This window comes from Miniopterus natalensis, chromosome 12 (genome assembly GCF_054644295.1).
Source record: "Miniopterus natalensis isolate mMinNat1 chromosome 12, mMinNat1.hap1, whole genome shotgun sequence".
NCBI classification, from domain to species: Eukaryota; Metazoa; Chordata; class Mammalia; order Chiroptera; family Miniopteridae; genus Miniopterus; species Miniopterus natalensis.
The window spans coordinates 20,148,624-20,161,162 of record NC_142092.1 but is presented as its reverse complement, the minus strand read 5'-3'; the positions used below and the strand labels follow the sequence as shown (position 1 = coordinate 20,161,162).

Here is a 12,539-nt window from a genome sequence, read left to right as displayed (position 1 = left end):
CCTTTTATACTACAGTGTGTGACTAACTTTTAACTAGTCTACAGGGACATGAGTTAAGCAGCCAGCCCTCATTCAGCAAACCGAAGCATGCAGTTATAAATAGGTTCCTCGTGGAAGAAAACCGGGCCTCACTCATGCCATCTGGGCCCATGATTCTTCTCAGAACACAGGGTTCTCCTCCCTCTATCACCACACGTGCCTTCCTGGCCTCCCTGTACCTCCTACTCCCAGATGTTTCTAGTCTCTACTCAGGAAGGGCCAAGCCTCTCAAGTTCTCTTCCAAGTTACTGGACAATAAGGAACATGACTTATTAGCAAAAGAAGGCCCAGGAAATCTTACCTCTTCACTGTCAGTTTCCTGGCTCCTCAACTTCCACAACTTCCCAGCAAGAGAACTTGAGTTCCCCTCTTGTCTTGCATTTAGGGACATGATTGCATCAGCATTCACCATTCCTGGCTTGCCTCACAAGTTAGGAATGTATCCCCAACTAATTTGTCTAAATAATTCCTATTCTAACACTGGCATCAGTTAATTCATTTACACCCAGCTTCTATTGATTAGTTTTCAGCCCCTACATTTTTTTGAATTGCCTACTGCAGACCTGTGTCTTCCATAGAGAAGCCCCTCCCCCAACCCCCATTACTGCCTCACAAGCAAATTTAGCCAAGAACAGAATCACTAGGCCTGAAGTGATATGTCAAAATCAGATTCAAGATCCTCCCCGTTTTTGCACATAGCAGCATTTGAATTGGCTCTGCTGATTCTATTTCATTCTTTGCTTGATGATATACAACTCACAGGATGGAGCTGCTTCTGGTTGAAATACATCACAGGACACTTGGTTCCACAGAGGGGGAAGCTTCGTCTGAAAATTAAGATGCCAACTCTATCAACAGAGGCTCTTTTAATTCTTGTCCCACATTTTATCAACCCACATAGAGTTCCATCAAATGGGCCTGCTAAGGGCATTGCAATTGAGAGTTAGCCAACATTATCATAGGTTTTATAATTTAGCCTTCTGGTGATATCTCACCCCAAATGTCTCAGAACAATAAAATGTCATGTTTTAGAAACAAGATAAAGGAAAAGTGTTTGTAAAACGAGCATGTGTGTATTCAAGTGTGTGTGTGTGCACGCGCGTGCATGCATGAACATGGTAGTAATTTTTCTGTGAAATGTTGATTTGGGGTATGGTATTATGTATTTTAAAAATCATATTAAGTAAAGCAGTGGAGAAAACCTTGATGTATTTGCCAAGTAAGTGGCTCTAGATGAAGACCTCCTCCCAGAGCATATTGCAAGAGGTATTGCTCTCCTACGTCCATGGGTGATAGTCTGCCATGAGTGGAATGTTGATTGTGTGATTATAATTGTTCTCCCCTGTTCCTGGATTTTGTAGTCTCTGAGCATATGAGACACAGAATTCAGAAAAAGTTCATTCCAGCCTGCAGATTTGAAGGAGGGACCCTTGTGATTAGGCACTCAGGAAAGGGGAGTGCTGATTGAGGTCCCATGGGACCCATTAAGCAAAGCAGACCTTTAGAACAGTGTCAAGTGTGAAGAGTTGAGACTGAAAACAGTCAAACTTGGGTTCCAATGCTGACTCTGCAGCTTATTGATTGTACTATTTTACATTCCTACCAGCAACGTATAAAGGCTCTAATAACCTTGGGCTAGTTACTTAACCTTTCTTGGCCTTAGTTCACTTATCTGAATATTGGAGACAATAATAGTGTCTACCTTTTGGTTATCAGGAGGCTTAAATTAAATGATGCATGTTAAGTGCTTTGTGCCTAGTAAAAGTTAACCATAGTTATTGTTATGATTCTCTTTCATCCCTGCTCATTGTCAGGAAGAGAGGAAATAAAAGGAAGGCTCTACCTTGACTGGATGGAACGGGAGTCATGGCGTAGACCTCCCCAGCCTTTGCCAGTCTTCCTAGGGGAGGAAGTTACATTTGGGGAACTAGGAATAGTTAGTTCTTGTCCAAGGAATGTGGCTAGGTCCTGAGTTACCTGGGTTGATGAACGGAAATTCAGACATTGCAGGGCTGAGAACAGCGGGAAGTAATCACTGATTCACTGGGGTGCCATACAAAGTGCTCCTGGAGGTGTTCACAGAGGCTCCAGCTGGCCCCGTCATGCCAGCAGCCCTTCTCGGGGGCCTGTGGCTGAGATGAGACCCCTTAGCGAAAGGAGGACCTGGAGGACCTGTGAGCACCTTTACCCTCCCCTCTCTGGCTCAGTCTCATGGTCACTGCACAGAACCCCTCAGAGATAGAACCACGCCAAAGGTTTAGACTCTTCAAATAAAATCACTCTTGGGTTCTATTCTGAGAATAAGACCCTCAAAAGGCCTTACTTCTTTTATTTAAAAGAAATCCATCTTCTGAAAGAGTTGGCTAGTAAATATTTTTAAATCATATTTTTAGGGACATTGTCCCTCCCCCCAAAAAATAAAAGAAATTGAAGTCAGAGTAGCGAATTTTGAAGCTAGAAGGCACTTAGAAGATCCTATAGCCTAGTTGTTCTTTTAAGAATTAAAGCCACAGAACTCTTTTTTAAATTGAAATGTTACTATGAAGCCAAAAATCTAAAACAGATCAAATCAGAGCTGTTTTGGTTGAAATGTGGGTAGGGGTCCCAGTTTTCCAATGGTTGGGTCTCCAGTTCACATGAGAGGTCCCTGAATCACTTACTTAACATAGTTATAGAACACAGTTTGAAAAATCCCTGCTCTAGCTTAGTTTCCCTATTTGAGAGGTGTGGAAAATTGAGCCTAGAGAAAGAACTAGACTTGACCAAAATCATAAATCGATCTTCTGACATACAGTCTATTTTTCTATTTTTCTACTTAGCAGCACTAAAATGACCATGCTTTCAAATTTTCCAGGCTCTTTACCTCTATTCCACCTGATCCCTGGATTTTTGCTGTCATTTACAATAAAATAAGGGATAAGTGGAATCTGGAATCTATAATCAGGGAACAAAACCAATGGGTTTGACTCTCATCCCCATTTTTTTGCATCTTAAATATCTTTCAGGGTAGTGTAGATCATAGAACTTTGCATGGGATAGTTTATTTCAACGGGCTAACATATAATACTTGAAAAGATAAGATAATATTTTGGGGGTTTTACTGTCATTTTTCAAGTTAACATGGCACACTGCCATGACCCTAGTTCAGGCCTTTATCATCTCAAGCCTGGACTACTGTGGCTGCCTCCTTAACAGATATCCCTACCTGCCATCCATCTCCTACTCCCATCCCTCCCAGACACTGTTGCCAGATTAACCTTCTCAAAACACCTCTTTCATCATTTCACTCCTCCCTTCAATGACTCCTCATTGCTTTATGAACCAATTCCAAACCTCCTGTCTGAAAAATTAAAAGTCTCCAACGTCTGGCCCCAAACTACCTCTTGAACTCCTGACACTCTCGATGTGATCCTTCTGCTCAAAGAGGTTTAACTCTGCCCCCAAACCTGCGTTGGATGCTGCACTGAACTGCTCTACCTTTGTTCGGGATATTTCCCTGACTCCCATGCTTATCCCTGTTTCTCTACACCTGTCCAGACTCTACCCATCTCCAAGACCTAGGTCAGGAAATCCCTAGTGTACCATGAGCATTCAACAGCTGTTAGAATTAATTTTCTAATACTTCACTTGTCTTTTAGTTTTGTATTTTTACTAAAATTTGTATTACTATGTAACTCTTTAAACAGCTTCACTGAGGTATAATGTGAATACTATACAATTTAATTTAGCATCATGTTTTCAAGGTTTTTCCATGTTGTAGCACATAGAACTAAATTCCTTTTTATGACAGAATACTATTCCATTGTATAGATATACCACATTTTGTTTATCCATTTGCCAGTTAATGGACATTTGAGTTGTTTCCCCTTTTTGTCCGTTAGGAATATGCTGCTATGAATATTCACATACAAGTCTTTGTGTGGATGTATGTTTTCATTTCTCTTGGGTAGACACCTGGGAGTGAAATTGCTGGGTCTAATGGTAAACTTAAATTTAACTTTTTAAGAAACTATTAAACTGTTTTCCAAAAGGGCTGTACTATTTCACATTCCTACCAGCAATGTATGAAGGTTCTAATTTTTCCACATCCTCACCAATACTTATTATCTTTTTTATTATGACCATTCTAATGAATATGAAGTAGTATCTCATTGTGGTTTTGATTTCTATTTCCCTAATGTACTATTTCATTTTAATAGTGCATTTGGAATAGTGCATTTGGATTCGTTCCCTTCACTTGATGACAGCTCCTTGACATTAGCAACCATCTTGCACATCTTTTTTCTATAGTATCTAGCACCCCACCTCACATGACCTAGATACATCACAATTATCTTATGCTTGGCATTATTTGTGAAGAAAGGAGAAAGGAATTAGCATTGAGTGTCATTTCTGTGTGACATTTAAAACATATTATCTCATTTAATTCCTAACCTTGCAAAATAACCACAAGAAACGGAAACAACCTCAGAGAGTTTAAGTAACTTGCCAAACAGTGAAATATTGATCTGGATTTGAACACAGTACTCTCTGACTGTAACTCTAAAGCCCAGGCCATATAAGTAAAAACAAGTGAAATATCTACAGAAAACCTTACAGTAGAAAATGTCAGAGTAGAATGTGGCTGCAATATAGACATGTCTTTCTACATTGTCAAGTAATTAGTATTTCAGTGGCTATTGCTTTCTCAAATAACTTTTCTCATATTTTGGTGAGTTTGAAAACTCATACAGAAGGCCATTAGCCTATAGGTCCCAGCATTTACGTGCATTTGGCCTGTCTCTCTCCACCAGTGTTCCACGAGCTGCGGCGAGGGCACCCAGACTCGGAGTGCCGTTTGCAGGAAGGTGCTGAAAACCGGGGTCTCGGCTATTGTCAATTCCTCCCTGTGCCCTCCCCTGCCATTCTCTTCATCAATCAGGCCCTGTATGCTGGCAACCTGTGCAAGTGAGTACCTCGGAGCTCTGGGCATGGGGAGATGAAACCCACATGGAAGCACCTAGTAACCTTCCCTAACCCCAGGCCAGTGGGAGGCTGTTGGGCCCTGAAGGGCAGGCAGCAGGCTGGTGAGCTCAGCTGGAGGTGGAAAAGGAATCTTAATTGCGTGTGACCAGGTGAAATTCTCTTCTCTCCTGGAAAAACAGTTTGCAAGAGGGAGAGCAAAGTTCACCTGTGGGCATAAGGAGATCTGGGAGCTGGAGGCAGCATATCACTAATGACGTCTAATGTTTCTCCACTCTGGGGTTTTAAACTGCTCTAAACAGATTCGTTCTCTTTATTATTAATCCCTAGAGTTGTAACACTCTGGGCTCTCCTCCCCGGTACCCATGAGGGCCCTGGTGCTCTGCAGGATGCAGAGGATAAACTGTAAGGGGGGGGGGCGGGAGGCATTCTCCTTCCCTTAGTCCGCTGCCTCTTTTTTATGGTGCTGATTTTTTTTTTAAGTCCTTTTAATGAGAGGAACTGCCTTTCCCCCCAAGGCTCCCCCTCCATCTAAAGCCCTGCCTCTCAGCTTCTAGGGGCAGAAAGACCCAGCGGGGCGACAGCAGGCTGCCCCACGGCACCTCGTGTGTTCTGGCTTTTTTTGATTGTGGCGGCCGCTGGATGGCCCACAGCTGGCCGCCGGCTCCTCCGGGAGGCACGCGGCCGTCCGGGAGGCCCAGGCCCAACTCACGCACCCCTTCCCCTCTTCTCTCTCCCGCCCCTTCGTCTCTCGCTCCCTCTTTCTCGTCGCTGCCCCTCCCTCTCGCTGTCCTCCGCTCCCCACCCGTCCGGCCGCCTTTCCAGGGCCCGGCCGGCCGTCGGCAAAGCACAGCCCGCACATCGAGGCGGCGAGGAAGGTCTACATCCAGACGCGCAGGCAGAGGAAGCTGCACTTCGTGGTGGGCGGGTTCGCCTACCTGCTCCCCAAGACCACGGTGGTGCTGCGCTGCCCCGCGCGGCGCTTCCGGAAGCCGCTCATCACGTGGGAGAAGGACGGCCAGCACCTCGTCAGCTCGGCGCACGTCACCGTCGCCCCCTTCGGCTACCTGAAGATCCACCGCCTCAAGCCGTCGGACGCGGGCGCCTACACCTGCTCCGCGGGGCCGGCGCGGGAGCGGTTCGTGATCAAGCTCCTCGGCGGCAACCAGAAGCTCGCGGCGCGGCCCGCGAGCCTCCGCGGCGAGGAGGAGGCCCCGCGGGGGAGGAAGGCGCACCCCAAGGAGGCCCTGCAGACGCACAAACACCAGAACGGCATCTTCGCGAACGGCAGCAAGGCCGAGAAGCGGGGGCTCGCGGCGGACCCCGGGAGCCGCTACGATGACCTGGTGTCTCGGCTGCTGGAGCAGGGGGGCTGGCCCGGGGAGCTGCTGGCCTCGTGGGAGGCGCAGGACTCCACCGAGAGGAACGCGTCGTCCGAGGAGGAGCAGAACGCCGAGCCGGGCCCGCCGCCGCGGCCCTCCACGCTCGTGACGGAGCAGCGGCGCCTGGACGACATCCTGCGGAACCTCTCCCAGCAGCCCGAGGAGCTGCGCGACGTCTACGGCAAGCACCTGGTGGCCCAGCTGGCGCAGGACATCTTCCGCAGCCACGTGCCGCGCCAGGACGCGCGGCTCGCGCCGGCCGAGCAGAGGCTCGCCCCCGTGGCCGTCCCCCCGCGGAAGGCCGTGTCCGGCTTCGCCAGCTCGCTGCGGACCTCCCCCGGCGAGGCGGCGGGCGGCACCCGCAGGCCGCCCCGCAGGCCCACCATCTTGCGGAAGATCTCGGCGGCCCAGCAGCTCTCCGCCTCCGAAGTGGTCACTCACCTCGGGCAGACGGTGGCCCTGGCCAGCGGGACGCTGAGCGTGCTGCTGCACTGTGAGGCCGTGGGCAACCCCCGGCCTACCATCAGCTGGGCCCGGAACGGAGAAGAGGTTCAGTTCAGTGACAGGTGAGCCGGGGGAAGGAGCGAGGGGGGCAAAGGGCACATCTTTCCAAGGCCCCCGAATCGCTCTGCTTGCAAGGTGTTTCCCAGGGTGGCACTTAGGGCCCTGGGCTCGGGGACCACACCCCGGGATTGGAGCTCTTTGTCACCATTGATAGACTGCTGGAGCAAAGGCCAGCTATTTAATTTCTCTTCACTGTACACTGTCATCCTTATAAGGTAACAGCAACAATGCCTACCCACCCCGAACCCCATAGGATCCCAAGGATTAATGAGTTATCACTGGAGAACTTTGAACTTTGGGCAGAAAGCGATCGTTTCGGGACAAGGCATTATTTTGTTACATTACCACCCAGACATTGGCTCCACCTGTGTAGCTCCCAGGGCTGGGGAGAGAGTGCAGCCAGCACCTGCTGCTGCTCATGGGTGAGCCTGTCCTCTGCCTGGGCTGGACGAAGCTGTTTGTTCCAGAAAGCTTCTATTCCCGGTTGGACCTGTGATCAGTTATTCTAAAATCTCTTGGTGTCTCTGTTTCTATGTGTCATTACCAGGATGACAGTATGTATTACTTACCTGTTTGGGCCACAGCCATTGGTAATGTAAAATCAGAAGTGGTGTTAATAATAACAATATTAACACTGCCTATGTGCCAAGCACTGTGCCTGCTTTCTACATCCATTGTCTCTTTTCATCTTTATAGGGGCCCTGACAACAGCAATGATACCTGGCATTAATGAGTAGTGACTATCTGCCAGGCAAATGTAAACCCTTTATGGGCTTTATCTCACCAAATTTCAGCAGTAGCCCTGAGAAGTGGGGACACTTTTTATCCACATTTTACACAAGGGGACACAAAGTCAAGTGACTTGCTAAAGATTATATTTATTAGGTGATAGAGCCAAGATATGTGACAAAAATAGTCACTTGAAGAATCATAGTCTATGGATGGGAGAGGAACCTTTAAGGTCCTCCAGTCCAGAGTCCTCATTTTAACTTTTTTATTATCTCTGAATCCATATAGAATGCTCTTTTCATTAAATATACTTCTAAACACTGTTGTTTGGCTACTTCTTCTCTCTTGTGTGCTAGCTTTGGGTAAGGAAGGAAAGAAGCCAGGATTTATTGTGCGAGGAGGTATGCCAGGTTCATTTCTATGTAACTGTGCTTGTTATTCTAACAGTCAGTTCACAAGATTGACGTTGTCCTTCAGGCTTGCATGGAAATTCAAGGTTCAGCAGCTCACCCAAGATCACATTAGTAAGAGCCAGTCCGAGGATTTGATACCAAGTTTATATGATTCCAAGGAGTAGTTCTGTCTACTCTTCTGTGATTTGGTGAACAAAAGTGACATCCATCCTGCCCACATCTTTTGTGCCTTTAAACTGTCAATAATATGGCCTCTCAGCCTTAGTACTTACAGACCATGTAGCTTTAATAACAATGCTAAGTGTTTTCCTGTGTGCTCTTACTAGATACCAGACCACTGTGCTCAGTGTTTCAAAGACATTATCTTGTTTAATCTTTAAAAATAAAAATAAAAGCCCTGTGAGGTAAGTTCTGTTATTACCACAGCACTGGTAAGAAAGCTGAGGCCCAGATGTCGGGCCCACGCAGCGGCACTGGAGACAGGGTTTGAATGCAGGCAGTGCTGTTCGAGAGCCTGTGCTCCTAGCCTCCCCACTTGTTTGCAGCATGGTCCTCCCCAGCTCAAACCTTCCTTGATCAGCTTAGCTGCTAGGATCGCTGTTAATTTTTGCCAGAAATCTTTATAGCAAATTTGTGGGTCAAGCCAAAGCTGCAGCAAATCCCCTTGAGGCCGCTGGGACACTGAGAGGCAACCCCAATGTAGGCTCCCAGAATGGTGGATGCTGCCTGAGAGTGGTACCCGGTGCTCAGGTGGGTGGTACACTGGAAATCACCTCTGTCAGTGCACCTGTCACACCTATTGCGCCCAAGTTCTATCATCTCCACCAGCCAGCCACTGTCTCGGGCGTAGGTGCCATTCTATTCCTATGCCCTGGGCCTGTTACCCAGGATTGGTAGCAGTTGGCTGTGTGAGGGAAAAAGTGGGAATTCACATTTCTTGACTAACTGTATGCACCGTTCCCCATATGCTAGCAACTTCCCTAGCCTTCATCTTAGGTAACATCTACCACAAGGTGTGGCATACAAGCTATTGTCCCTGCTTCAGAGATGAGGACACCGAGGCTCCCAGGAATTAAGGAACCTAACGATGTTAGATAGCAAGTGGAAGGCAGAATCAAAAGGTGGGATTCCAAGCCAGTGCTGCCCAACTCAAGCCCCTGCTGTCTGAGGGAATGAGGAAGTTTATGCTTCTATGTATCTGCACTTCACCAGGGATCCCAAGTTGCCTCAAGACCCTTGGTGTTTTCTACCAGGTATTCCAGGGTCCCTTCCTTTGAACAGCACTTACCTCCTCCTAAAAAGCTGTAGAACAAGACACACCTTTGGGAAGAAGGAGTGGTCCTTAGGACTCCCCTGTGCTGGGCCTGGAACTGCAGGGAGCACATTGAGGCCAGGGCTTATTCAGAGGTCCTGACAATTTCCTTGAGTACTGGAGGTTTTTTAATGATTTTTTTTTAATTTAATGAGTTTTTTAATGAAAGTCAAAGGTCATGGCCCATCTAAGTCACCTGGTGATTACAGGAAAGATGTGGAAGGAGCTAGATGAGGATTGAGGGCTTCAGGCTGATCTTGCCAAGGCCCTTCCCTTTTCATGACCTTAGTCACTTCGTTTCAAAAATGAGGGGAGTGTCCCAGATCATCTCTGAGGTCCCTTCTACCACCTCTGCTCATGTACAGAAGGTCACAGAAGGTGAAAACCCATATGCTGACAGGGAGTGGGGAGAGCCTTGAGTGCAGTAACTTCAGAATTTGTTGCACAAGTTGTTTCTGAGTGTTCCACAAAACGGGTTCCTAGAGATCACATGAGTTTGGGACGTGCTCACTTAAAGCTAAACAGATGTATTTACTGCTGGATTTTACTTCTATTTTTTAATATAGTGCTTGTTTTTTATTATAAAAGTAATAAAGGGGCTATAAAACAATTCAAATAATACCTAAATCTATAAAGAAAAATGCAAGTCTCCCTCCACCCCCAATACTATTCCCCAGAGGCTGTCACTCTTAATAATTTGGTATACATCCTTTTGGAATTTTTATATATTTTATTGTATTGTGTATAAAACATACACATATAGAATTTGGGTGGTTTTAATGGGCTATTACTCATGTTTAGAGTTTTGATTTAATTTTTATTCAACAACATGTCTAGGAGACATTTCAGAATAGTATGTAGAAATTTATATCATCTTTTTTAAACAGCTGATTACTGTTCTTGAATGCACTTAACTATCCCCCAATTGAAAATTATGTTGGTTTTTCCTTTTTTTAAATCCTTTAAGTATTCCAGTGTGTGTTGTGACTTTCCAAGTAGACAATATAGTATGAGTGTTTTCCAAGTAGTCCTTTGATCAATGAACAAGTTTTTGGCCTAGTAATCTCAGGAATACCCATAATTCTTGAAATACAACTTAGAAACACTACTTTCGTCTTTTAATTTTAACTTTAATGGGCATTGAGAGTCTATCCCTAATGGCTTTCAGATAAAAAGAAGCTTCAGTAGTATCTTGCTAGAAAAAGACACATGGCAGCCAGGTGTTAACGATACTAAAGGTGTTGGACCTGGGACATCAGAAGGCAAATTATGTACCTTCAGTCACCAGGACAATGGTGGGAGTGGGAGTGGGGAGTAGCATAAAAAGGAAAGCACATGAGGGGCATGGGTTTCTGTTTCTGATCTTTGACATCATAATTTTTCCATTTTACTTAAATGGCCAGTAAGAAATATGGCTGGAGTTTCATTTCTATACAGTTTCCCAGGTACTTTTTGAGAAAAGAAAGTGAATGCATCTGCGCAGAGCATGCAGGAGGCACGGAGCCGCCACCGGGACTACTCTGCTATGGGCTTTTGGTGATCTCTTTTGTGTTGGGTTTCATTGCTTGTCATCATTACTGTGTTCGGTAGCGGTTCAGAAATGCTCATTTATTTTCAAACAGAGAAGTGCCGAAATGCCCAGTTTATAGTTTGGTTAGTCTGTTTTTGCTTAGTACCCAAATCTATCTTTCTGAAAGAGTCTGCAAGATTCAGCTGGCTATTGGTCTGTAGGGCTCTGCAGTGTATTCAAGGATACTCTAAGCCTGAGCCGGTAAGACAGGTCAAGGTAGAATTTAGGATTTAGTCTGAGTACCACAGGGACATTTTGGAGGATATCAAACAGGAAAATAAAATGACCTAATTGGCCCTGGCCAGTGTGGCTCAGTTGGTTGAGCATCCTCCTGTGCACGGAAAGGTTGCTGCTTCGATTCCTGGTCAGGGCGCATGTCCTGGTTGTGGGCTTGATCCCCAGTAGGGAGCATGCAGGAGGGAGCAATCGATGTGCTCTCGCATTGATGTTTCTCTCTTCTCCCTTCCTCTTTTTCTAAAAATCAATAAACTATTCTTTTTTTAAAAAATGATCTAATTTCCATTTTCATAGACTCACTCCCTATTTTTTGGCAAGTGTAGAGGGAGGAGCATGAGTGGAAGCTGGATTGGAGGAAGGGTGTGTGTGGATAATAAGGGGTCCTTTGCAGTCATCCCTTTAACTCCACAAATATCTGCTGGGCATTAGATACAGTGATAGGCACCAGACAGTGAGATGATAAATAAGGCAAGGTCACTGCCCTTCCAAATATAAGAAACATACAAGTGCTGGTGTGGGATAAAATAACTTAGGCCCCATGTTTGTATTAAAATCCAGTGGGCAGAATACTTCTCTTTAGACTTCCAAACATTTAAAAGTGGATAGGGAAGGGGTTCTCAATTTCAATGTGCATAATACTACCAAGAACTAGTTAGAAATACTGACTCCTGCATCCTACCACCCTAGCCCAGAAGTTCTTTCTATAGCAAGGCCCCACAATTTGCATTTTAACAAGCATGACAGGGTGATTCTGAGGCCCGAGGTTCGAGGACCACCTTTAAGAAGTGCTGAGAGAGAAAAAGGGAGGAAGGTAAACTTAAAGTAGGATTATGCACTTGCTATTTGTATTTTAAACGGGTTGGTAAATGCCCATTGGAAGAGAAGTATTCTAGCCTCACTTTATGGGTCCATACATTAATGGTGCCTGAGTGGCTTGAAACATTAGTCTTACAGCCCTAAAGTAGCCAACTTAAATGCTAGAACAGTGATTTTCAACGTGCTGCTGCACACTGGATACAGGCTAAGCACGTCGTCCTAAAGCAGATTATTGCCTCTTTAGAAGCCACACACACTTGGTTTGCTCCCCACTTCTTTGGTTATTCTGTCTCAGTTGTCTGTGAATTTCTCTTTCTGTCACCAACTGTAATCTACCTTCCTAGGAGTCTCCCTCTATATACACCAATGATTCCTGTGTGCCAAACATTCCCCGTGTGCAATGGTTCTCACATATCTAGCACCAGACCAAGTCTCTCTTCTGACTCATATGCAAAACTATCAACTGGACATCCCAACCCAGATGCTCCACAAATAGGTCAACTCCATATATGTAA

The 12,539-nt window shown here is 45.9% G+C and overlaps 1 protein-coding gene across 2 annotated transcripts in view; it reads left to right on the top strand.

Annotated features, from left to right (window-relative positions):
• The window catches only part of ADAMTSL1 (ADAMTS like 1), an 821,320-nt gene that overhangs the window by 707,886 nt on the left and 100,895 nt on the right, over window positions 1–12,539 (top strand). For both annotated transcript variants that reach the window (XM_087822640.1, XM_087822641.1), the window contains 2 exons: window positions 4,833–4,986; window positions 5,827–6,949. In XM_087822640.1, the coding sequence (XP_087678766.1) occupies window positions 4,833–4,986; window positions 5,827–6,949 (1,277 nt within the window). The remainder of the gene's footprint in view (window positions 1–4,832; window positions 4,987–5,826; window positions 6,950–12,539) is intronic.